The following is a 27,677-nucleotide window of genomic DNA, read 5'->3' as shown; positions in this document are numbered from 1 at the left end:
CCCTTATGATGTGCCACTTTAATTTTTTTACTTGCTTGGAATCAAAGCAATTGTCTTTCTTTTCTCAATTTAATATTTGTCAAAAGAATGTAAGAGAAGGAATGTAGACTGCAAAAGTAATAGGATTGCTGAGATTTGGAGGATCCTTGGTTTAAATTTAACTGGCCGGCATATCTATGGAATTATCGATATACAAGTATATAACTTTGTTACAAATAACATGAAAGCATTTTTCATGCTGGTATGCTTAAACATAGGATTTTTGAAAGGATAATTGAGGGGACAAAAAAAAGGGTCTAAATGAATAGAAAAAACAAATCGTCTCTCACACACAAAAATTTATTCTGCAATTTGGAATTTATTACAATCTTCAAACAATATCATTTCCAGAGCAATGGGTTCTATCTAGGATTCAAGCATCTCTAATTTTATCAAGCAATTCTTTTGGTTCTTTTTATTCTTAAGACTTGAATATTGTACATGACCATATTCTTGTCAATCCTAATCCCTCTTTTTCACTTTATATTCTTATTTTCTATATCCATGTTTCTACGGTGCCTTCCCTCCCATTTTCGTAGGATATTTACCACAGGGACATAACTTTCCCACTCTACCTCCTGCATCCATGTCACAGATGTAAAATGATAGTTCAAGTATTCTGCGAACAAGTGTTGTTTTCCCCTTTTTGCCTGCAACCCATGAGAAAGTGTTTTTTCCTTGGAAACTCTTGGAAGCAGCAGTTTTCATTCCCTCTTAATCTTGTATTGTTATATTCTATGAACTTATGCTGACTGTACATCCTTCTCTTCTTTTTATTTCTGAATAAACTTGGCGACTAATGGGGATTACACTCATTAGTCTTCAAACACACACACACACACACACACACATATATATATATATATATATATATGATGAATAAAACTTATAAGTGATGCTAAGCAACTTTGATAAAGTACGCATGACCTGGCAAGAGTAATGTAACACATGAATTTGTTGCCAAACATGGCAAGTTAGTTTATTATAGAATTAGAATTCAACGAATATGGTCCTTCCTTATGTGTGCGAGTAAGCACTTTATGCACCATTCGGTTCAAAGAGGAAAAGAGGATTTGTTCCTGACATTAAACAAAAACGGATTTGTTACTGGCCCGCGCAAGATGGGCGCAGTGGAGCAGTTTGGAAAGTGAAAGTAGCACCTTCTTCTCATCGGCTCAACCTAATCCACCGTGTTCTCTGAGAGCCGCGTTGAAAGTACGCACCATCCCAATGACGAGGAATTTCTGGCTAGATTTTTGTGCAGATAAAACCAATTAAAAAAAAAAAAAAAACCATATCATCATTTTGAATGTTAAAAAACTTCTATAAGTATCTCAACAACAACAACATGTTGAGATGGTTAAGCAGCAATATATTGAGAAATGGTAGTAAATTTTTTTTTCAATACAAATTACTAATATTTTTTTATAGATTTTATTTATAATACATTCTTCCAAGTCTATCCAGGCCTACCTCATCCCTTTGGATCATATAAATGAACAACTTGCATTCAACGAGCACATCAATCCAATCCTCTGGAGATTGAAAAATTATTATATATACTCCATGCGTGATCCAAATTATACGCACCATCAATCATCTAAATATACGAGCATGGATTGCATTCATCGCTTGTCTCGGTCATAGATCATAGCATTCAATAAAATCCCCACTGATGCATCTGGTAATCGATGGTATGGTATATATCAGTGTTATTGTGCAGCAAATACAATAATTATTTCTTATATTTCGCTTAATTGCTTGGAGCATGGGGTTCTTTTTTTTTATGCCATGTGGCATGACCTGATTGGCCTCTTCATTGGGCCCGAGGAACTTTTCGTGCGAGGGGATTGCCAGCTTTCTCGAAAGGTGTCGTATCAGTCGGAAGCTTTTAGTTTTATCGTTCGTTCACGCTTATCCCGCCCGTCGTCGAATCGGATGACGTACGATACTTCTCATTTACTCCAACCATAAAACGCCACTACATCATCGACACGTAACCCAATTCAGAAAAAAAAAATACACGAAAAAGCGGATGGACGGTCACGCGTGCCACTGCGGCGTTTGCTTGGAGATAAAGGAAGGCTCATCCGATCTCCTCGTACGCCACCGCGCTAACAGAGCGCGTCGCCTCCAAACAATCCCCTTCTATATATAAACATCCGCGGCAGAAAGGCGCTCCCCGCTGTGATCTCTGTCGCTTTCGTCTTCGTCGTTCCGGAATCGTGAACGATTGATCTCCGAGAAACGGTGTGGTTTTTGCGCCTCTATATTGTGTGTTTTTCCCCTTATATTGATCTGTTGGTTTATTTGGATTTTTGGGACCGATTGCATGATGAATCCAATCGTTACTTTGTTGTTTTCCATGTATTTGAGCATCATGTGGCGATTCTTTAATAGGAAAAACGTGAATCATCTGAAATTTTGTGTATTGTCGTTCTATTTGGTTCTAGTATGTTGGAGTTTGTTGTCGGTGAGGAAAAAGCTGGGATTTTTGTTTTGGATAGGGTATTAGAAATTCTGAATAATTTCTAATCAAAGACCTATATCAAAAAAATTAAAAGTAAAAGAGTTTCCTCGTAACGAGGTGATGGTTGCGGTGTTCTTTTATTTTGTTGATCCAATATTAATTTAAAACTAAAGAAAAAAAAAATGATTGAGATTAGTCGTTATATTTCGATATTTGCTTTGCATTAGGTAAATCGGGCCTCAAAATTATTGAGTAGAGGAATCTTGACGTTTTTCAAAATTATTTGGGTTGTATCGGGGTGAAGTATGTTTATAAATGCTGATGGGCTGATTATTCTTGGATTTGGTGTGCTGATGATATAGACACGGTTTCTTGAATCGGCGATGGTAGTGGTGAGTACAAGTTATTCGTCACTTGTTGGATTTGGAGAAATGCTCCCCCTTTTCTTGTGTTTGAGGGGGTTAGAGTGAGTGTAAGAGGACCCCATTGTTAGAAACTTGGTTAAGACCTTTTTTTTTTTTCCTTTTCAGGGAACTTGGTTAAGACTTGAGAAAGTGTTCAAGTAAAATTACCATGAAAAGGGCTGTCGGAGGGCAGAATGAGTAACCTTGCATTCGAAAGTGTTATCTAAATGAAAACAAGCGTCACAGAGTCAGCATCCCATGATGTACACTAAAGTGATATTATATGGGCTTGGTTATGACTTCAGCATTCTGCACCTTTGATGCCGAGGCAGCTAAGATGCATGACTCCTAATCATGCATGCATGGACATACTCCTGCATGCATTCTTGCGCACATAGCACAAAGCACACACAAACAAGCACAGCATAAATAATTTATTAATCTTGGTCTCATACTCTTGTGTTCATTATTCATTTTTATATCACCTATAGACAGACATGTCCATTGAGTATTAGAAAGCGCAAGTTTTATTTAATATTCCATCTAATGTGTGAATGCAATTGGAATTTAAAACCATAAAGCAAAGTAAGAGGGTATGGAATGTTATTTTCCTTTTCAGATGATTGTAGATGGAGTTCATATAGTGATGAGAATACAGAACCTGTTTAACATTGACGTATTTTGCACCAATTTTTGTTATTATCTGTTATTGGTGATAGCATGCTCTTTTGGTTCTTCCTAGAATGTTTAGTCAGATGGCTCGTTCCTGGGATGATTTAAAGTAATTCTGTATGTCCTTTGACTTTTTTCCCTCCTCTTGGAAAAGGTGGTAAGTCAGCTTTTTTATGGGATTTTGCTCTGTCATCACTTGTAGGATTTTGCTTTCTCATCACTGCTACAAGTTACCACAGATGTTCCATTGATTCCAAGTAATTGGCGCACATCTGTTGATACATCAGCAACTAGAGCTTTATTACTGTTTTCTTTTACTTGTTGGTCTTTGATGATCATATCGCTGCAAGATTTCAAGCTAATACATGATGAATTCTCAAAAACGGACTGATACAAGAAAAGATAAAAGCCTTGATCAACACATAATTTTGCATGTATGCTCCATTAAATATGTTTATATGTGTGCTCATGAATAAAGTAGAGTCTCAAACGCATTGTTCTTAATACAGAAAGAAAATAACATCAGGACAAGACAAGAGCACAGCATTTTTTTTTTTTTTTTTTTTTTTTTTGAAGAACCTGTTATTAGGTGTTGTAATTTAATAAAATTAGGAAAAATAATTTAGGAAACCATTGATTGAGGAAGATTGGGGTCTTCATGGATGGCGAATAAAATGACGGGTCAAGTAAAACAGCGAGAAACTGATTGGGTTAGTAAATGTCAGGAAGAATAGAGGAGGGGTTTGTTGGGTACATTTTTTGGTCTAATATTATGGATTGCGCACACTAGAAAAAAAAAATAAAGAAAATAAAAAATTCTTAACCGGAGTATATGTATTTTCTTTTCTCTCACACTATTGACTGGTCCATGGTAGTGTGTTTTCACCCTGGCAAGCCCTCGTGTTGCATAGTGATGTGTTTTGATTAGACCAGTTGATACATTGCAGGGTCAAAATCTGTGCATCCAAAGGTGGCAGTTTCTTCATGTTATGTTTTTATGGAAACTATACCATACAACCCCTGCGAGAAAGACCTTACAAGAAATTATTGTTAACCAAAACAATTTTCATGACCCAACAAGCTGCTAAGGATATTTGCTAAGTTTGCAGTCTCAGGTAGTTTGTGTACACTGTCTGATCAGAATCTTTTTGTTGGTTTCTCATGCAAGACATAGATGGATGCAAGGCTTGCCATCTCAGTACCGAACTCTGTTCGGGTACTATCCTATTACGGTATTGGTATGTGGTTCGGTGTGGTATGGTATGTACGTGATGGTACAACAAACTTTGGATGGATGTATGTCTACATGCTCAAGAAGACTGGTTGTCCTTTGGTGTTTATCACCTTGTCACATGCTTCATATATATGGCGTGTGTCACAACCTGATTAAAGTTCTAATAAGAAAGCCGTCCATGACTTTTTTTTAATCAGTGTTTACTCAAAAAAAAAAAAAAGAGGAATTTTTTTTTATCAGTGATGGACTTGGTCAAACAATTTGTGCTCTTGGATCATGTGGCTTTATATTTGGTTGTTCTTGGTTGAGTTCAAGATTGCTGAAGGATATTTGACATGTCACGTTCTGAATAATACTTTTTTTTTTTGGTACAAAGTTCTGATTTCTGAATAATACTTTTAATATGTGTTTTTTGTCCTTTCTTTTGCAGTCATCTCAGTAAAGAAAATGGGAGGTGGGAAGGATAAGCCTGATGGCTCAGACACCAGTGACAAAGGGTTTTTATCAAACATTGCATATGGGCTTGCTGGACATCCACCAGGATACCATGCTGGATATCCATATGCCCCACCACCTGGCCAATACCCACCACAAGGATATCCACCTGCGCCTGGCCCATATCCTCCACATGGTTACCCCCCACATGGTTACCCCCCAGCAGGGTATCCCCCTCATGGATACCCACCCTCTGGATATCCACCTGCTGGTGGATACCCACCATCAGGTTATCCTGGTGCTAGTCCATCTGCTCCCCCATATCATGGTATTCATCATAGAGCATCTGTGATTATTTTTCCAAACCCTTACTGATATGCTTAGCGACCTTGTTAATATATCAGAAATTATATAGTGCTTCATTTCATGCTATTTTAGTAGTATAAACCCATCGGTCTTCTATATTCCAACAATAAATTAGCCAATGCCTTCAAGGCTGTAAAACACTGATAACATCATCGTAGATATTTGTTGCTTTTATATATCATTATCACCATCATTACCATCATCAGCTTCAAGAACAAAAAAAAAAAAAAAAGAAAAAACCAAAGAAAAGATGCTTGTTCTCATTAGGATGAGCCCTTTTCCGATTTTATTGGACACGCTCCTAAAACTCAACTTCAGTGAACACTAGACAAGGAAATAACTTGAAGAGCCTTCAGTGTTGCTATGTTTTCCCCCCCTTTTTTCTTGAATTTCTACTATTTTATTGTTATTTACTTTGGAAATTCTGTATCCAGGTCATGGATCTAGTGGCATGGGGGCACTAATGGCTGGGGGTGCAGCTGCTGCTGCAGCTGCTTATGGGGCTCACCATATGGCCCATGGCTATCATCATCTTGGCCATGGGATGTTCCATGGGTACCATCATGGAAAGTTCAAGCATGGCAAGTTCAAACATGGGAAGCATATGAGGTTTGGGAAGCATCGAATGTTTGGAGGGAAGCATCGAATGTTTGGCAAGTTCAAGAAGTGGAAGTGATTGTTGAGGTTCTTAGATGGTTGACATTGCTAGCTATGCTTTATATTCTCCAATGACTATTGCATAGATTTCTGTTGACTCTGTTCGAGGGGACTTTGTGCTTGACTACCATATCATCTGTAAACTCTATCGATGTAACCCGTACTTTGTACAGTTTCTATTCCCAATGGATTTTCTTAATGTTTTATTTTTGTGAAATCAAAGGCTGCATGGTATTATTAAGGTAAAGAGAGAGAAAATTTGTACCATTTTATTTCTGACAGCCAGGGTTTTACTCTGGGTTATCCTATGGGTTTGCCCCTTTGCTCCAGTTATGAATGGACTGAATGGTGACAGAGGTGTTGAATTTAGAAATGTTTTATTTGCGGCAGCGTAATGCAGCCATTTGTCAGGAGTTTCAGTCACCTAATCAGAGCTATGTGCTGCTTCGATAGGTAAATTTATTCTTTCTTTCATCTACAGGTTCTGAAATTGTGGATTGAGGAGAATTCTTCCACTGTCATATTTTGGCTTCCCCAAAGATCTTATATAATCTATAACCATGTTTTACGTCAGGTTTGTTCTTGGCTGGATTCACTCCAGGATGTGTGGTTATCTCATATCTTCCATGAGGGCAATATGCAGCAAATTGGCTAGCCAATTTTGCGTCCCTGTAAATCCTGGGTCGTTTTGGAATGCGATGATACAATACAGAGCATGAGTACTATAGCATCAGTAAGTTAGCAATCTCCTTGAATGCAAAATCCTTCTATATTGGGAGGTTGTGGTCTCTCATAATCATAAATTCGAAGATTCAAGTTCCAGCAGAACGTTTCAAAACATCCGGTGAGACATCGAGATAGGATACCATCCGGTACATTGGGACAAACCGTTCTACTAGCATCTCAGCGTTCTGATCGGGATGCTTTGAGACATTCTTTGGGACAAATGTTGGGGCGGGACAGGATGGCTTCGCATTCTGTTTCATGAAAAAATCAGAACAGTCCTGTCCCATGAAATTTAAAATCTTGCATAAATCAACATATTTTGTAGGTTACGGCCTCTGCAAAAATCAATACTTAAACAGTTTGGTGATTGTAGGAACATAGGGCATTGAGTTTTAACCTTGCAATCTGTAATGAGTTGGCCGTATAGAAGTTAGCTTAATCCACAAAATCCCATTCAGCGACACCCACAAATGAGGCTCCCGGAATTGCATCACCATTGATAAGAGCAACCTTGTAAATTAACCAGAATGTGACTGCTTATACTCCACCAGTTTCATTTGCAGCTTTCGTAGGAAATTCTGGATTCAAATCTTGGTGTTGTTTCCCAATATCTGACCTTGTTTATTCCACCTCCCCCACCTCTAAGGCCGCTTCTTTCTGACCGTCTTCATAAAGCACCTAATTAGTCAACGAATTGTACACTTGGATAAGCATTAAAACATGACTGACTCCAACCAAACCTGCATGGTCCAAGAGTCTTATATCCTTTGATAGAAGTGAATGTTCACTTTGGTTATTGATAGTTCCACGATGGAAGAGCCTGTCTCATGCGTATATAAAAAGCTAAAGAAATATATTACAAACTTGCCAGCTTGATTAGCCTAATGAGGATTTTATATGATAAAATTTCCGTGTAGGTATGGGCAAGAATAAGTTAATTGCCATTTCATCATGATGCTTGGCAAAAATATAAAAACAGCATGAAATCTTATCAAAAGCTCAAGTATCTCTATCTCACCTCCCAGATATATTTGAATCTGTTCTGATCTCTCATCGTGATACAACACAATGTTGAACTTCAGCTCAAAATTATGAGAATTCTTCCAAAGAACATTGTATTTGTCCACTCCTTAAGTTGCCTTGGTGTGTGATCCAGAATCTGGGTAGAGTATTCTGATGCCTGTAGAACATCCAACAGAAATTGGTCGAACACCATATATAGTACATTGTTGATTTTTTGAAAAAATGAAGCTATAGGTTTTTGTTATATCTGCTCCAGACCAAGTTCATCTTCAATGTCATCTCCATCTTCGAAAAGCTTTAGAAATCGAGCTTGGTCTTGTTCCCTCTTCCTCTTCTGCCAGTATTTGTATGCACCAACCGTTCCCGCAGCAGCTATAACAGAAACCAATGCACTGATAACCATCACTAGAACCACATTCATTTTCTTGTTGGCAGAACCACTCTTTGAGCTAGAAGTCATACCAGAATCTACAACTGGAACAGCTGTCAACATAACATTGGTGGCCATAACTCAGAAATGGCATGAAGAGGACATGATAGATGCAAAATATATTGTTGAAGATAAAATTCAGAGATAAGCATGCTGAAAATTTGGTCTTTTTAAAAAAAAAAAAGAAAAAAAGAAAAATTGGACAAATCTGCTAATAAGACTTTAAAAAGCAATTCTCCTCACCACTACAGCACTAAATCTGTGAATTAGGATGAAAATTGTGAATGCAAAAACATTAAATATATACAAAGCAGAGAGTGAGAAGGGGGGGGGGTTGAGGAGGAGGGAGTGGTGGAGACAGAGAGAGAGAGAGATGGACAGCTGACCAGCAGCAGCTCTACATTGCTCACATATGAATGTGGCATTGAACTCCTTCTCCTTAAAATGTATAGATTTTCCATCAATAAAATCATCAAGGCACAGCTCCCACTCATCAAAAACATCATCAGATTTTATCCTGTCCATCTCATAGAGACCACAGCGCTTGCACTTATTTTCTGTAAGCTCTGTCAGAGGCTGCAAGTGGAATAAAGTATTATGGTTAATTTCCCAAAAACAAACACTTCTCTTGTCAGCTAGGCTTCTGTATTTAAAGCTGAAACATTGACAGATGGCAGTTGAAAGACCCTCTGTCAGTGAAGTAGAAGTTTGAGGCAAAAACAGGGACAAGAGGGTCCTTGGTTGCTCTTAGGACTTGCAGACAAGAGAGGATTATGGATTTGCTGAACAAGTGCCTTAGCATTTACAATAGGTTGTAATTTTCTGCTTAGGAGAGACATTGCAGGCAAACTCTCATAATCGTCAGCATAGAGGTGATGATGAGAAAAGTTCAAAACTAAAAGAAGTCAAATTGCAAAGCTAAAAACCAGCCATAAGCTCAAAATATGTGCTTTGTCAACCTTATCGGAAAATAATGACCATCTATTCTTATCCCAAAATTACACAGCCCAGATTTGGCAACATTTTCTCTCTTTCTTAAATATCAGCAAGCCTCCAACAGCCAATCTTGAGTCCTTCTGGTCGACTTGGACAAATGACTCACATCCTCCTATTCGGCAAGGCAGGGACCACTCATCTGCAGCAGGCATCTGACATATTTGGAAAGAGTGTAATAACAGAATTTTCAACACTATCACCCGAGATGCCACAGTAGCTAATCACATCAGAGGTAACTTTCTCCACTGGACCTTCTAATTGACAGAAAAGCTGGTAAATAGGATATCTATTATCAGTTCCATACTGGTTTTGTAAGAATTTCATTCTAAACTTTGTATATCTTTCATCATTCAATGAAAATTAGGGGGGAACTTTAGGCCTCCTATTTCAAAGATAGTAATTAAAAAAGCTGATGTCAATGCTGAAGAAAAGCCAGATATAGCAAGGAGGATGTCATCTCCTTGAAGAACCATGTCTTGATCGTAGTCAGATGCCTTTTTTGAAGAGCATCTTCAATATAATGATGGAACTAATTGAAAGACAATGAGTTTTCAATTTTTTATTTTTTTTAGGATTATATTCAAGTATGTTTGAAACTAATTGGAATATAATTATCTGCCTTTCTATAGTTTAAGTATGGAGGTAAAAAATCTGTGATCCCGCTCAGACATTGAGCAAAATATTCAAGCATGCCTATGCCTTCATCACATTACAATTATCCATGCAAAATTTAGTGAAGAATTGCTGTATGTTGATGATTTGCCAAGAACGTCTTTGATTCAGTGCTTAAATCACAAGGCCACCTTATAATTTGGAAAACAATATGGTACTTTGTAGAGTATGGACTCCCAAAATTTGAGTTCCATGCTCAGCCATTAAAAAAAAGAGTTTCAACCTAATTGCTTAAATGAGTGTGCTTATATACCAGAGAGGACATTATGGAGGTTTTGTGCTCTTGAGAATATATACTTGTTCTGGATGCTTAAGATTGACATTGTTGCTAGGGTGATGTCAAGAGTTGTATACAACTGTTAAGCCCTCTAGATGATCAAAGACATCATGTCTTGAATTTCTTAAGAAGAGGCATGATAAGATAAACATGGATTGATTTCTATTTATTCTTCATACCAGTCAAAAACAACAAATAAAGCATCAATTATTCAGGGAATTTTTAATGTAAATTGATGAATTATTAGCAGCAAAATCAAGTAAACCTTTTAAACTGCAAAAGGTGTGATGATCTAAAATAAGTTATATGCAGAGTTACTCTTGAATGATGAATTATAGGAGAAAAATTCATTTTTCAATCGACTTCGGAGGCAAATGGGAAAATATATCTTTCTTCAGTTCAGAAGAAAAGAATACAGTCTCAAGTTAACATTTTTATAGGCTCGATCTCATCTTTACAAGAATTTCTAAGATCTTAAATATGGCCATGGCAATGATTAGGGCTATTGAATCAACATACCACAACCTATTAGAACTTAGAGCAAGAAAAACAAATACAACACAAGGCTCTCTATTCCCCACATAAGTACAGCAGCCAGTTGGGCATTGCTGACTCTGCTGAGGCTAATATCTTTCAAATATTTTGGTTTTAACCATATCTAGCCTGCCTTGCCACCCCTCCAACCCCAACCAAAAAAAAAAAGCTTACATGAAACCAAAAATTCTAGAAGAGTGCAGAATTGAAAATGGACAGGATTCACTTATTAACATTCCAAAAAGAGCAAAACTCATGAACTTTTATATTTTTTCAATTTTTCTTGGTTGGAACCCATAACCTTTTCCCTGCGCTTGAGCTGAGGAGAGGGGTACCAACTAGCGAACCCAATTCCCAATAACAAACTTCTAGAAAAACTAGTTTGAATCAGCAGTAGAACATGAGGCCGCTATAAAATGAGGAGACAATAGTAGAATCGGAAAACAATAACCTTATTAACACACATACCAAATTATTCATCCTTTTTTTCTCTAAGCATTCAAGAGAAGGCATATTCCAATTATAATTCAGAATAAGCTTACAACAGTCATGATTATTCAGCAAAGGTGCTCCCCTGGGACCAACCATATATACCTTTGTTTGTTGCAAATTAAATTGACCAAAGGAAAACAATATATATAGCTATGAAGTAATTCTCGCACACAAGCACAGTTAATTAGGGCTAACCACTAACAGATAGGAGAATGATTGTTGTTTATGCATTTAGTACTAACTTGATTTATCTAAGGTTATTCACACTACACCAAGAGAAAATAGTAATTGTGGATGATAAATAAAAAAACATAGCATAATTATGAAACATTGACGAATTCAGAGTAATCTACATAATGGAAGAATTGCAGACCTGCCAAGATTCTTTGCCCTTGAAAGTATAGAGGAAGTGTTTTTCCTTCACATCTGGCAGGATTATCTTGTTCTCTCCTTTACAATAAAAATAAATGGTTGGTTTTCGAGCCAGAAATTCATGCGTTTTAAAAATCTGGATTGACCCAAGTGTAACAGTCTCTGTTGAGAAACTTCCTGCAAAGAAAGTCTTCAAAACCTCCACCACATAATGATAGAAACCAATACAAATACATAATTGACAACTTGATAGCATTTTCCAGCAAGGCATCATATCACACCAATCATCATGCTTCATTGTGTTTATGAATTTTAATCTTTTCAATAAATATATAAACGTATGCAAAGAAAACCATATCTTCTTTTCAGTTTGCACTGAAATATTGTCTATTCTATCAACTGCTGCAAACTCCACTATAGCTCAATTTCCAAATTTTCCTATTCTTCCTAAACACCTTTAGGCTTGGATGTATATTCCATATCTTTCATGGTAGATATAGTAAGCCACAAATTTATATGGGCAAAGGAGCTACACATGCAACAATCAAGCACTGTATGTCAACCTGCACCCTCAAGCTCATATTAAGTATTTTTGAGGAAAAAGGGAAAAAAAAATCAATGAACAATGAAGAATCTGATGAACAATAATAATTTCACACCTACCCTAAACAAAACTTGTACTTTCACCATGTGATGCTTAAATAAATTAATCTCCAAACTCCCAACTCTTGTTTTCGTCATTTTACTTGTAAATCCCGAAAATCATATCTAAAATTTAAGTAGAGTTTAGCATCAGTTCAAACTCTATTCTTTATCTTCCTCTTTCTCACCACGTCAATTGGAAGCCTATGAAATCTCCCAACGTTTCCCAGAAAATTCTAATAACAACATATGCAGACAATCAATTTTCTCTCTTTTCCCTTTTCAAATAAGAGGGAAATCCACACAAAGTATCTGCAAATACTTTCCCTTTTCAAATAAGAGGGAAATCCACACAAAGTATCTGCAAATACATACATACATACATCAAGAAAAAGGTAGAGAAATTGATTTCTTTACCGGGAACAGAGCTCGAAATGATGTAAAAAATGAGCAGGAGACGAGAAAATGGGGTCTGGGGAAGAAGAACACATCTGGGCCTCTTCATATAGATCGAATGTTGGACCAACGAGAGAAAGGGGAGGAGGCGGGAGGAGAGGGGGAGGAGACGCCAGAGAGCGGAGAGGTCTCGAGGAGGAGGAGAGTGGAGAGAAGGGCGGGAATTGGGTTCTCCCCGGTGCCTAGGAAGGCGTCGTGGGAGAATGGCAATGGCCACAAAGGGCAGGGATCTTGCTACGCATGGGAATCGAAAGGGAAACGAGTTCAATTGGCGAAAATGACAAAAATACACTTTGATCCTTCACATTTTCATGAATAGTACTTGGGTCCAAAACTAAAAAAATTTTAAGTAGCACTATCAAATTAATTTATCACAGTGATGCGGTCCGGTTGCTGCCTAAATTTGTAAGGCAAAGTTTAGCATAAATTATCATGTGATCATTATATGATAACTAATAGATGATGTTGTTCCTTGAGTATCTCTTTCTTTTAATTAGACCACGAGAGAGTACTCTAAGAAATCCTAGCACAATTGGTGGAGAGGTTTGGAGTTCTTGTGGCAAAGAGGAATCTAATCCTCCACCATGCCAACCACCAAAGGTAGCTCCCAATCCTCCTTATCCACTCCCTCCATTCTTTTTGTCAACGTTGATGCTACTCTCTCTCTCCTCTCTACACCCAACAGCTTTCAAGCATGAAGATAATGCCCACATGGAGGGTTGATCAAGCAGCTTAGAGGTTGCATAGAGGAGACTACATTCATTTTGAGGTGGAAGCCCTTCCGCTTCAATGATTAAGAGTCTAGCTCTAGCAACTTAGGCTCTAAGAGCTCTAAGATTAGGACTTGTTAGAACTAAGTCTTCACCCACTTCATGATATCCTCCTTGCTTGCGAACATTCTCGGCCGTGGCCTACTCAGTGACTCTGACAACACTATCCTAAATCAATACACACCTCCTTCCCTCATCATGCACTATGCTATCATGGTTTTTGATGCTACATATCTCAATAACTCCACTAGCATCAATGACATCAACACCATTACTGTCTCCTTTGCCATTATTGCCATCACCACCGGTTGCTCTAGCTAAAAGTTTGATAGATGTATCTCGAAATCCATATCGATTAGTATGCTAAGGGACTTGATGTCCTTATGGATGATGTTGCTAAGAAAACTAGATCACCGACCATATTGAACACAATGAGGTGGTGCATGGGCGACTTAAGGACGTGGCCATCCTAGCAAAATGCTTAATGATGTTATCAGCTTATTGCTAGACATATAATTATCAATTAACAATAAAAAATCTAGCTATCGACTGGTATAGTATCTTGTGTATCCCCTTGACACCATGAAGTTCGGATACTTCACCTTACTCAATGATGTTATCACTTTCAAAATGTCACCCTCTTGATCATGATCGCCTCGTTGGCCAATACCAGTGACTATGATGAGGCCTAGCATGAACTAGTCCAGGTGTTGGAGGCAGCAATACTAGTTGGGAAATGTGGGTATTTGTATAGATGGGAGGATTGTGTGGCCTTCGCAAGGATGGACTAAAGGAAGGGATAGACAACGACCATGATCTTGTTGCATCTCTATAATAAAGAAGATAAAAAAGAATAGATAAAATAGATAAGAAGAATTGTCGAGCTTGAATTCTAAATTTTAAGATTCATAATTTTTGATAAGAATTTGGAGAAATTTTCCTTAAAATTACTTGATTTCCACTTCTATTTAGATCAAGTAATACAAAAAATGATTTTTTGTTTAATTCATCAAGAATTCAATTTTCTTGAAGGAATCTTTTAGAATTTTAGTTTAGAGGGATATAAGAAGAAATAAATTTGGATATAAATAAAGAAAAAAATCTGAAATTCATCATGGACTGTAAGCCTGGGATGTGCAACGTATAATGCCTACGTACGAAACGATTTTGATGCTTTCATATTAAATCCAAGCCTAAATTTGCAAGTCTAGAATTTGCAAAGAGCTAAATCATTGGATCACCACATGCATCACAATCTCAGAATAATCATGACGATTAGAAAACGGTGTCCGGAACAGAAGAAACCTACATATGACGTAGAGGAAGGTGCCGGCAAACAATGAAACAAAATATGGAAGGGAGCAAAGCCCATGAAGGAAGAGAATCTTGAAGGAGTTTCTGATGCTTTTGTTGTTCCGCTAGCTGCAACTGCCTGCTTGGTGATCTCATCTCAGAACCACGGAGGCATGGAGACCCCCTTCTTGAACATAGCAATCCAAATTGGCCTCCATGAGTATCTATCTGCATGAGCACCCCGGCCTTCTGGCGAGCCTTGTCTGAGCCCCGAATCGACAAATCGGCGAGCACAGAAGAGAATTCGTGCTTCCTCGCAGCCTCCCTCAGACACTCCTCACTCGCCGCGAACAATGTGATTAGAATTTCCGCGGCGCTCTCCCTGCTCACCATGCATCCCGACGTCAGCCCATCCACCAGCAAGCCGACAACTCCATCGACCGCCCGAATTGCCTGGATGCCTTCCTCGAACCTTGCCATGAGGCCAAGTATTGCAAGGGAAGGGCCGGCGAGGTCCCGTGCGGGTCCTTCCATGATCTGAACCAGGGCAAGCACCGCTCCGGCCCGGATAGCGAGGGTGCAGTTGCCGTGGAACTGCACCAGCTCAGACAAAGAGCTGAGAAGGTGGTGGGCCGCAGAGCTGTTGGAATGGCTTTTGAGCGCTTGGATGACCACTTCCACGGTGCCCGCGACGCCGAAAGGTGCCTTGTTCTTGACCAGCATGGCGAGGCTGCAGAGAAGGAAGGCGGCCAGCTTGCCGGCCTGCGGCGAGCTGGGGGAGAAGATGATGGAGTTGAGGTGGTGGATGATGTTGGCTTCGACCAAGGACTGCTTGAGGTTGGGGTTGAGGGAGAGGTTGAAGAGCACGGAGAGGGAGAGGGTCTGGGTGAGGGTGGAGGGGGACTGGGAGAGGGCGAGGATGTGGGGGATGGCGTCCTGTGTCTGGGCGAGGAGGTTCCTGTTGTGAGTGCTGACCTTGGTGAGGGAAGAGAGCGCCTGCAGGGCATCATTATGAGCTTCCGGGGAATCCGACTGCACCTGAGACATCCACTCAGCCATGGTGTCCGCCGTTTTGTTTCCTCTATCCATTCTTCTTCTCCCAGTGGTATTTTGGGGAGAGATCTTCTTCTCTTGGTGGTATTTTATGATATTTGTAAATAAATTTTATTAGTATGTTAGGAGTGCAGTTGTTAGATGGTGTTTTATTATCTGATACTTCATCGAATAAGATGAAGTTAATATTTTTATTATTATTAGAGAATTTAGATTTCGCTCGTAGACTCAATTGGCACAATGCAGTACTAGCTTGTTTGTACAGAGCTATGTGTTGGAGTTTTTATGCTGATCAGAGCGAGATTTGTGGTTATCTTGTATTATTACAGGTATGTGAATTAAAAATTTTTATCGTTATCGATATTCTATTGTAGCTCAGATTGGGTATATCATGTATGATTTTTTTTAAATTTGTAGATTTGGGTATGAAAGCGTATACCGACTATCAGTCTATTACGACGATAGTTGCTCGAGATGCCACCGGAGCAGCATGATCCTGATGTTCTATTCAGACTAGACGGATCATTGGGATATATGTATAAAAATATTACTTCTTTTATTTAAAATTTAGTACTATTTTAAATTCGATAAAATTTATTTAACATGTGTAAACTGTGAAACAGATGGAACGTTGCATTCAACGTTCATCACGTATCGACAAGAGTGGCACGGGTTTATAGGTGCCAACTGGATACATTAGTTGATACATATAGATGGATAAATTTGATTTATTTACAAATATCATTTTATAGTATTCATAATCTATTAAAATTTTAGCTTACTAATTTTATTTTTATTTTAACTCTATCAATTTTTGTGGGAGCCATATACAGACGAGATATTGGCTATATTGCCACAGATGTGTACAGTTGGACATGATATATGGACTGCTAAGATACTACTTATTTGTTTTGATGTGGTGGAGTGGCATCTTTCAGATCGTGTCATGCGGCAGTTTGGCCAGATTCAGAGCATCTCAGAGTAGTTTGATATCAGCCAGAGACTTCATCGTATTGATCGATGAGGGAGAGCTCGTATTGACTGGCGTATCAGACATGCAGAGTACATCACCATTTGGGATGCATGTCGAGATCACATAGTTCATGGTGATCCTATTTTGAGAGGTCGTCTATATATCGAAGACTACATGGCTTAATTTCTTAGCATTACAGTGCGAGTCATTGGATAGCTTCGGTATGCAGTTCCAGGGTATGAGGATGAGAGTTCTACTGTACGTCTTTTGGTAAGATCACGAAAATTATACTTTATTTATTTCTAATAATTTAAGTTAAAAAATATTTTATGTAGTTCTGTTATATTTTTATTTTATATTTTATAATATATTGTTAATTTTATTTTTATTACGTAAACTGATTCTATGTCAGGTCTTATGTTGGATGCTCGTCGTGCTTTATCTACGGCTGATGAGGACGAGCGAATCCACATACTACGTGAGATAGAGAGAATAAGTTCGGGACCATTGGTGGTGATTGGCGTTGACCCAGATAGCTGTGCGTCTTGGTATGGGGCAGCCGATGCGTCACATATGAGATATACGCCATCATCATATGTTTCACATATGCCATCACCGCATATTCCACAGATGTCATCACTTGATCTATGGATGACAGAGCCTTCTTCTTCCTACATACCCCAGATAACATCACCGAGTACCAATTGGCCACATGAGTATGACATTTTCTTTTCAGGGCCATCCGTAAATTCAGATGAGGGGATTGAGGGTGTCACTCAGTCCGCAAATGCTCCGACAGCACAGCAGATCATTTCTGAAGAGATTGAGGAGGTTATTCTTGAGCAGCATGACCAGCAGACCTCCATTGATATAGAGGAGCCATCACAGCAGATACAGGAGTAGGAGCGGCCGTTGAGGATCTTCCTTAGAAGGTCCAAGCGACCACGGGCATCACGATATCCTTGTGGGACTTAGTATTTTTTAGATTTATATTTAGTATTTTTGAAACTTTTATTGTACTATTTTTTTATATTTGATATTTTTTATTCTATTTTATATTATTAATCATTATTTTTATCAAAGATTATTTTAATTTCAAGTGATCGGATGTTATGCTTTGTGAACATGGATACACATAGTCTCATGTGTCTTAGAAGATTAGGAGAGAAAAAGTTATGCTAAAAGGGCTATAGAAATTATAACGTACATAATAATAATATATCTGATAATTTAATTATATTTTTTAAAATATTCAAAAATAAATAAAATCAGACAAGTCGGTAGGGCACGAACCGCTACGTACAGTGCGATATGGGTCGGTACAAGTCGGCAAGGCATCAGTATGATATGGTGCTTTTACCAACCGCTCGGTGCGATGCGGTTTGGATCGGTATAAGTCAGTACAGTACTGGTACTGATCGGTATGGGGATGATACGGATTAGTTTTTTGATCGGTACTGATCGGTACGGAGATGACACTGATCGGTGTGATGTAGTTTAGATTAGTACATTTCCACTTGGTGCTTCGTGTTTTTTCTCTTCCTTAAAGTATTTTTCACGTAAAAGTTTATTGTTCCTATTCTCTTAGTTGTTTGATTTTTTATATTTATTGGGTTGTTGTTTGCCATTGTACATTGTGCTTGTGAAATATTATCAATACCTTACCTAAGAGGGGAAGAAAGCACTCACTCCTTCCCAATAAGTAGTATCAGAGCTATAGTTGGTGCGTATAAGGTATTTTATAAAATTCCTAAGTTAGTAATGGAGGTAAATATAAATAGAATGGTGAGCCTAAATGGTGATAATTGGAGACATGAAAGGGCAAGATGTTAGACTTACTTTATTGTAAGGAGATGCATGCTCCCTTAGAAGATGATGATGCCAAGCCTAAAGATACGACCAATGAGAAGTAAAAATTTTTGCACCGATAATGTGTTGGCTTTATTCGATAATGGTTGGATGACAATATTTACCATCATGTAGACAATGAAATATTTGCTATTATACTTTGGAGGAAGCTTAAAGATTTGTACGAGAGAAAAACCACTAATAATAAAATTTATATGTTTAAAAAGCTTGTTAATATTATTATAATATAATATAATATAATATTATATTGATATATTATTATATTATAATATATTATATTATTTTATTAAATATATTATATTATATTAATATTTTATTTTAATATAATATATATTTTATAATATGATTATATATTAATATAATATATTATATTATATTAGTATATATTATTATATATAAAATCTTATATTATTATATTATTATAGTATTATACAAATATTATGATATAATTATATTGTTATATATTATTATAATAATATATTATATTATATTAATATCTTATATTTTATAATAAAATATATATTATATTATTATTATTATTATATTTTAATATCTTATAATAATTTTTTATAATATTATAATATAATATTCTTTTTTATTTTATAATATATAATATTAAAATATAGTATAGTAATTATATTATATTATAATATACTATATTAAAATATAATATAGTACATTATATTGTAATAATGTATTATAATATCTAATATAAATATTATTATATATTATATTATATTATTATTATGATATATTATATTATACTTTATATATTATTATATTATATTATTATTAAATGATGACTTTAATTTTTAATTTTTTATTTTTTTTGTGGTGGTCGCCCCAGGTATATTTTTTTGTTATTTTTTTAGATATTTAATAAATAAAAATACTAAAAGAAATTATATTTTTGAATGACGTTTTCAAAGACGCAATTTTTTATAGCATTTTTTTTTGAGATCTTTTTTTTGAGATATTTTTTATTAAGAAAAATTAAAAATATCGTTCCAAATGGTATTTTCATCGTATGAATTTTTTTTTTATATCTGTGATAGGTGATGTGACATTATAAAATACCATTTGAAATAATGTTTTACATATTTACATTAGTTTGATAAATAAATTAGATAATATATTAATTTTGTAAGTAAATTTTTTTTTTATATTATTTAGATAATAAATTTTTGAATTGGATGACGCACCATACTTCTCATTTACTCCAACCATAAAACGCCACTACACCATCGACACGTGACCCAACTCATAAAAAATACACGGAAAAGCAGATGGACGGTCTCGCGTGCCACTGCGGCATTTGCTTGGAGATAAAGGAAGGCTCATCCGATGTCCTCACATGTCACCGCGTTAACAGAGCGCATCGCCTCCAAACAATCTCCTCCTATATATAAACATCCACGGGAGAAAGGCGCTCCCCGTTGTGATCTCTGTCGCTTTCGTCTTCATCGTTCCGGAATCGTGAACGATTAATCTCCGAGAAACGGTGTGGTTTTTGCGCCTCTATATTGTGTGTATTTCCCCTTATATTGATCTGTTGGTTTATTTGGATTTTTGGGACCGATTGCATGATGAATCCAATCGTTACTTTGTTGTTTTCCATGTATTTGAGCATCATGTGGCGATTCTTTAATAGGAAAAATGTGAATCATCTGAAATTTTGTGTATTGTCGTTCTATTTGGTTCTAGTATGTTGGAGTTTGTTGTCGATGAGGAAAAAATTGGGATTTTTGTTTTGGATAGGGTATTAGAAATTCTGAATAATTTCTAATCAAAGACCTATATCAAAAAAATTAAAAGTAAAAGAGTTACCTCGTAACGAGGTGATGGTTGCAGTGTTCTTTTATTTTGTTGATCCAATATTAATTTAAAATAAAAAAAAATGATTGAGATTAGTCGTTATATTTCGATATTTGCTTTGCATTAGGTGAATCGGGCCTCAAAATTATTGAGTAGAGGAATCTTGACGTTTTTCAAAATTATTTGGGTTGTATCGGGGTGAAGTATGTTTATAAATGCTGATGGGCTGATTATTCTTGGATTTGGTGTGCTGATGATATAGACATGGTTTCTTGAATCGGCGATGGTAGTGGTGAGTACAAGTTATTCGTCACTTGTTGGATTTGGAGAAATGCTCTCCCTTTTCTTGTGTTTGAGGGGGTTAGAGTGAGTGTAAGAGGACCCCATTGTCAGAAACTTGGTTAAGACTTTTTTTTTTTTTTTTTTCCTTTTTAGGGAACTTGGTTAAGACTTGAGAAAGTGTTATCTAAATGAAAACAAGCGTCGCAGAGTCAGCATCCCATGATGTACACTAAAGTGATATTATATGGGCTTGGTTATGACTTCAGCATTCTGCACCTTTGATGCCGAGGCAGCTAAGATGCATGACTCCTAATCATGCATGCATGGACATACTCCTGCATTCATTCTTGCACACTCCCCCCCCCCCCCACCAGATTGCCCGCTTCAACAACCTCCAAAGTATCATGACCCTCCTCTCCTTCCTTCTTCTCCCCCTCTTAGATCTTCGTCTCTTGATCTCCTCCTCGTATGCTCTTAAATATTTTTTTTAAAATAATTTAAAATTTAAGTATTACTCTTCCGAGAAGCTTCCGTTTATATATATATATATTAGATTACTTCTATATTTGATAGAAAAGTAAATCTTCGGCTGTAAATCAAGAAGAATACATGCAGTGAGCTATTTCTGCATAAATTAATATGTAAATAAAATATTAAAGAATTAGAAAGAAATCAAAAAATATTAAATAACTAATAAATAAAAATCTATTATCCTGAATGCAAAGGCCCCATAGAAAAATAAGGTGGGATAGGATGGTGTTGGATAGACGAAGGGAATGAGCCTATGTGAGTTAAACATAGATAATAATGGAAGAATGATGCAACCACTCATAGGTGAAGATGAAGTTAATAAAAATGCTATTTATTTGTTCTTATTTAAATATTGTATAACTGATAAATTTCAAAATTTTTATTTTTTTGTGCTAAGTTAGGAAGCCTTTTAAATGCCAATTGCACTTCATATAGCAGATGTTTGAAAAATGCATATAGATGCTTGGTTTAATCTTAAATTACTAACAGACTAAATGGCAAACTTTGTATCAATTTGTGAAAGTTAACGAATTCATATGCCCATGAGAAAAAATATTATGGATTGTTGATCGAATCTAAAATAGCTTGTATATCCACGAGGCACAAGCATATATAGAATTTTTTTTTATTTTTTTTTTAGTCAAATATGAATCCTTTAGTTACTTGTAGTTCCTTGGTGAGATTACGTGAAAGAAAGTGGCGGGGGAAATGGCTTGAAGTGAGAAACGGTTCGTTTGCTTTGGGTTGTAGGCTCGTAGCCCATCCATATTAGCCGCCGCACTCTTGCGTTCTTGTCGCTCGAAGGGTTCAATACAAACCCTCTACCTTGCTAGCCGTGGTGACAGACGATGGTCCTCTTCTTCGATCTCAGCGTCCCCTATCTCGAGAGGGAGGACGCCGCCGCACCGAAGAACAAGGCCCGACGGGACGCGCGGCTGAAGGCGGTGGTGAAGCCCATGGAGCTTGGCTACACCGCCGTCGCCTACGACCGCCCCTTCCGCGATGTCATGTCCGACGCCGACCACTGTAAGATCCCCCCTTTCCCCTCTCCTCTCTCCTCGGCGCTGCGCCCGCCCTTGCCTCCACCGTCGCCTTCCACCGCGACATCCTCGGCGTCCCCCTCTCCGCCCCCTTCCGCCAGTACTCCCGCCTCACCGTCTCCATTAGCGCCAAGTCCGCCGCCGCGGCCCTCCACCCCGGGAACCCTGTGCTTAGGACCTATGACATCACAGCCGTCCGGCCTTTCAACCAGGTGGCCTTCGACGAGGCCTGCAAGTTCTCTGAGATACAATGCTTATTGCTTGTTTATATTCCTTTACTTTCGCATATAGTACTAGATTATCTTAAAACGCAATTGCTTGGTGGTTTCCTTCTTTCATTCTTCTTTGTAATGCACTGATACTAAGTCCTAAGGATACGTTTTAGTTACCACCATTTTTCAATATGAATTTTCCGGACACGACAGTTATGATATTGAAAAAATGATTAAAGTGTAAATATACATCAAAATCGAATCTTAGTAACGTGCTTTAGTCCTGATATTATGACTTTCACGAGATGGAACAAGAAGGGTCGATGGTCATTGAGATATCTGTACCGACTAGCTTCCTTCCTCTATCAAATCAGCATCTTACCTTCTCTTGGGGTGGGGCACTTGTTTTCATTGATACTTGAAAGAGTAGATTCGCCTAAAGCCCTTAGGCAAGAGTTCGAAAGTTTTCTTTTCGACTTAAGCTTTTTATTTTTTTTTTTATTTTTATTTTTTTGAGTATGCGCAATCCATAATATTAGACCAAAAAATGTACCCAACAAACCCCTCCTCTATTCTTCCTGACATTTACTAACCCAATCAGTTTCTCGCTGTTTTACTTGACCCGTCATTTTATTCGCCATCCATGAAGACCCCAATCTTCCTCAATCAATGGTTTCCTAAATTATTTTTTCTAATTTTATTAAATCACAACACCTAATAACAGGTTCTTCAAAAAAAAAAAAAAAAAAATGCTGTGCTCTTGTCTTGTCCTGATGTTATTTTCTTTCTGTATTAAGAACAATGCGTTTGAGACTCTACTTTATTCATGAGCACACATATAAACATATTTAATGGAGCATACATGCCAAATTATGTGTTGATCAAGGCTTTTATCTTTTCTTGTATCAGTCCGTTTTTGAGAATTCATCATGTATTAGCTTGAAATCTTGCAGCCATATGATCATCAAAGACCAACAAGTAAAAGAAAACAGTAATAAAGCTCTAGTTGCTGATGTATCAACAGATGTGCACCAATTACTTGGAATCAATGGAACATCTGTGGTAACTTGTAGTAGTGATGAGAAAGCAAAATCCTACAAGTGATGACAGAGCAAAATCCCATAAAAAAGCTGACTTACGACCTTTTCCTAGAGGAGGGAAAAAAGTCAAAGGACATACAGAATTACTTTAAATCATCTCAGGAACGAGCCATCTAACTAAACATTCTAGGAAGAACCAAAAGAGCATGCTATCACCAATAACAGATAACCACAAAAATTGGGGCAAAATACGTCAATGTTAAACAGGTTCTGTATTCTCATCACTATATGAACTCCATCTACAATCATCTGAAAAGGAAAATAACATTCCATACCCTCTTACTTTGCTTTATGGTTTTAAATTCCAATTGCGTTCCCACATTAGATGGAATATTAAATAGAACTCGCGCTTTCTAATACTCAATGGACATGTCTGTCTATAGGTGATAGAAAAATGAATAATGAATATGAGACCAAGATTAATAAATTATTTATGCTGTGCTTATTTGTGTGTGCTTTGTGCTATGTGTGCAAGAATGCATGCAGGAGTATGTCCATGCATGCATGATTAGGAGTCATGCATCTTAGCTGCCTCGGCATCAAAGGTGCAGAATGCTGAAGTCATAACCAAGCCCATATAATATCACTTTAGTGTACATCATGGGATGCTGACTCTGCGACGCTTGTTTTCATTTAGATAACACTTTCGAATGCAAGGTTACTCATTCTGCCCTCTGACAGCCCTTTTCATGGTAATTTTACTTGAACACTTTCTCAAGTCTTAACCAAGTTTCTAACAATGGGGTCCTCTTACACTCACTCTCACCCCCTCAAACACAAGAAAAGGGAGAGCATTTCTCCAAATCCAACAAGTGATGAATAACTTGTACTCACCACTACCATCGCCGATTCAAGAAACCATGTCTATATCATCAGCACACCAAATCCAAGAATAATCAGCCCATCTGCATTTATAAACATGATACTATTATTTTTATTTGCTCTATGGTTTCTTGAATAATTTGCTCTATGGTTTGATCAGAGTTCTCCTCAATCTCCATCTGAGACTGACCGTACTCAACTTTAAGTGCCTTCAGCATCTGCTTGGCATCCTTAATTCTTTCCGACTCTATTCTTGCCTCCTCTGTCGATTTCTTTTGCTGCTTGTGCAAGTTCACTAAGGTATCCTCGCAGGACTTAATGGCTTTTGCTGCGATCAAAGCTCGGGCGTCATCATCTTCAATGACTGCACTGGTATTGAAAGTATCTTGTAATGAAGAAACTTCCTCTTGCAACTCGGTCATCTGCCTTTCTATGTCCCAATATTTTTTCAGCCCACTCTCATAAGAGCTCTTGACAAATTCCTTCTCAGTTTGTAGTACTAAGATTTCCTTCTGAAGCCTGTCTATCTCTTCCTGTGCCTTCTCTTTACTAATTTGAGAGCTAATCCTCTTATGGTTTGTCTTCTTCAAGACGGGCTGGTTTTCCTTGTGTATTCTTCTCAAACTAAATGGTGGGATTTCTGCAGGTGGCTTGGGAAGTTTAATGTTATCGACAGAAGGGATTTGCTTTGTAGAGCTATCATCATCATCATCATCCACATCAAACTGGACTTGATCAGGGAAAGCAGTTGCAATTGTGTGGTTGGCCTTGTGCAATTCTCCTGATATTCGATCATACCTATCGGCCAATGCTTTGTATGCTTTGTAGGTTTCATCAACAAAGTTCAAGAGCTCTGGTCTCCTTCTAAAGTACAGCTCTGCCTTCTTAGCAAAGGAATCAGCATCCGCCTCTATGAGCTTGATCATGGATTTTACCTTCTCCTCCATCTCTGCAGACCAAAAAGTCCTGAACTTTACATTATCAACTACAAAAACACAAATATGTAGCATTCTCTTGGGTGGGGGAGGACATAGTGAGTATATACAATATCAAATGCAACTTTGTTAAATATTATTTTGATCATTTGCAATTAGTTAAGCAACAATGCAACTTATAATCCCTTTTCTCAAAAAGATATAGGAGATCACAAAAAAAAAAAAAAAAAAAAAAAAAAAAAACGTCAAAGCTGTGGGGGTGGGGGGTGGAGAGAGAGAGAGTATCAGAAGGGTTGTTCACTCTGTGCAAAGGACAAGAAGATAAAAGTACAGACTTCCTCGTTCCTAGTTTCATAAAACTCATGAAAAGTATTGTTTACCTTCCTTCTCAAAAGGTCATTTTGAGTGACAGATAAGATATCAGTTAATTTTGGAATTGAGCCTACCGATAGACACATATACTACAACAATGACGATATCATTTAAGAGAATGGCTTACCTTGATTAAGGGGATACAAATTCTGAAATATTTTGCCGAATGATTTGTAGCCTTCAATAGAATAGATATATATATTCATACATTACTTAATAAGTTCAACACATTGTCAAGATTAAAGTGTCAAACAATTGCTATAGTAGAATGAATCAAATAAAGAAATTATGTTGTCATTTTTTTATCAAAAATAAATGAATATAGATGCCATAGAAAAAATAATCTACTCCACTATGTATTCTAATATAAAAGCCAAACTTTCAGAATGTTGAGTCTATAGGACGTGGTGTTCTCTATCTCTATGTGCTAAACCAAGTCTAATTATAAGTTACCAACCCCATGGTGTTCAGTTTTGAGGCAAAGGAACAAGAAAAGTGCATCTTAGAAAGTTGGAAGCATATTTATCAAAATACATAAAAAATATAAAATAATTTTCAGATTGCAGGATCATAACTATTCATAGCATCTGATGTGTACATTTTGAGGTCTCTCAACACTATAATTTCTCTAATATCACATAACCATACTTTGCTTGTTTTACCTATTGCTTTGATCACTTTGGAGATATCTAATAAGAATTTACTTATTGCTATGAATGGGAGAAACAAAAAGATGCACCTCCTAAAATTCATCAAACTATACAGGTAATGAAAAGATGTCAATGAGCAACCTTCTGTACTACCTCTTGAATTCATGGGGTTATATGCCAGTCTTTAATGAAGAAATGAGCCAAAATAATTGCTTGGTGAAATTACAGAAACTCACTTCTGTTGGAATGGATATTGTTGGAAAATTATGATGAAGTCCAAATTGTAAAAAAAATTAGGGGAAGAGAGAGAAAGAGGGTTCTCTTTTTTTATTCAGTCAGACAATTTTTTGTCCCCTCAATTATCCTTCCAAAGATCCTTTCCTATGTTCAAGCAGACCAAATAACATGAAAATACTTTCACATGAAAATACTATTTATGAATCCAACATAAAGAAAACAATGGAGATCTCCTTCTTACATATATATTTTCATCAAAATATTTCACTGATCTCACATGTGGTATATGAAAATGTTCTTCAAAGGGGGAAAAAACTAATCACTGTATGAAAATGTTCTCAATGTTATTTTTATAAAGCAGCTAGATAAATAAAGTTATTTTCGAGATGGAGTCCAAATCCTCCGTATAGACCATGCAACAAAGTGATCAATTACTACTATACCATAGGCAATGCATTAAGCAAGCTCATTGGAGAACTATCCATCAATTTTGTTCCATATGAATCAATACCATTCATTCAATCATGGGTGTAGTGCACCCACTAATTCATGATTAATTTTTAGTTGGATCAAATCTATTACCGTGATAGTGGAATAGTTGACCATAAAAGCAACATGCATAAACACCATGTATTGCACCCTTTCCTGTTTTCTCAGTCTCTCTGCATGCTGCTTCGTAGCTGGACTCGTCCATTGGACCTGCCAACAATAATTACTCCTAATCCACCCTCTAATAAAAACGTACCAAAAAATAAAAATAACAATTTTTCATCCTAATTACTCACCTACGCATACAGCTTTCAGCATGTGCAAGAGCTACACACAA

General features: G+C 37.0%; 3 protein-coding genes across 5 annotated transcripts; 1 reads left to right on the top strand and 2 right to left on the bottom strand.

The window, feature by feature from the left end:
• Positions 1 to 2,077: 2,077 nt before the first annotated feature.
• Positions 2,078 to 6,524, top strand: LOC105045763 (uncharacterized). Its single transcript, XM_010924152.3, has 3 exons — positions 2,078 to 2,289; positions 5,250 to 5,582; positions 6,055 to 6,524. Exons 2-3 carry the CDS (start codon positions 5,267 to 5,269, stop codon positions 6,294 to 6,296), a joined length of 558 nt encoding a protein of 185 aa, XP_010922454.1. The 5' UTR covers positions 2,078 to 2,289; positions 5,250 to 5,266; the 3' UTR covers positions 6,297 to 6,524.
• An 815-nt stretch (positions 6,525 to 7,339) lies between these two features.
• LOC105045764 (uncharacterized) lies at positions 7,340 to 13,138 on the bottom strand. Of its 3 annotated transcripts, none has more exons than XR_832117.4 (6): positions 12,859 to 13,134; positions 11,801 to 11,976; positions 8,843 to 9,032; positions 8,285 to 8,509; positions 8,022 to 8,183; positions 7,340 to 7,681 (listed from the first exon to the last, which is right to left on the bottom strand). XR_832117.4 is itself a non-coding variant. In XM_019850424.3 (6 exons), the coding sequence occupies exons 1-6, from the start codon at positions 12,944 to 12,946 to the stop codon at positions 8,134 to 8,136; spliced, it is 639 nt and encodes a 212-aa protein (XP_019705983.1). In that variant the 5' UTR covers positions 12,947 to 13,138; the 3' UTR covers positions 7,858 to 8,133. The 3 variants fall into 3 exon arrangements, 2 of the variants coding, with proteins under 2 accessions (XP_019705983.1, XP_010922455.1); XM_019850424.3 differs by lacking the exon at positions 7,340 to 7,681 and having other exon boundaries at positions 7,858 to 8,183; positions 8,285 to 8,398; positions 8,489 to 8,509; positions 12,859 to 13,138; XM_010924153.4 differs by lacking the exon at positions 7,340 to 7,681 and having other exon boundaries at positions 7,880 to 8,183.
• A 1,834-nt stretch (positions 13,139 to 14,972) lies between these two features.
• Positions 14,973 to 16,019, bottom strand: LOC140858060 (U-box domain-containing protein 8-like). The gene has a single exon (XM_073257498.1). It carries the CDS (start codon positions 16,017 to 16,019, stop codon positions 14,973 to 14,975), a length of 1,047 nt encoding a protein of 348 aa, XP_073113599.1.
• Positions 16,020 to 27,677: the final 11,658 nt, after the last annotated feature.

Source organism: Elaeis guineensis, chromosome 5 (assembly GCF_000442705.2).
Source record: "Elaeis guineensis isolate ETL-2024a chromosome 5, EG11, whole genome shotgun sequence".
Lineage (NCBI taxonomy): Eukaryota > Viridiplantae > Streptophyta > Magnoliopsida > Arecales > Arecaceae > Elaeis > Elaeis guineensis.
The sequence above is the reverse complement of the archived record's forward strand: the minus strand, read 5'-3'. Positions and strand labels throughout refer to the sequence as shown.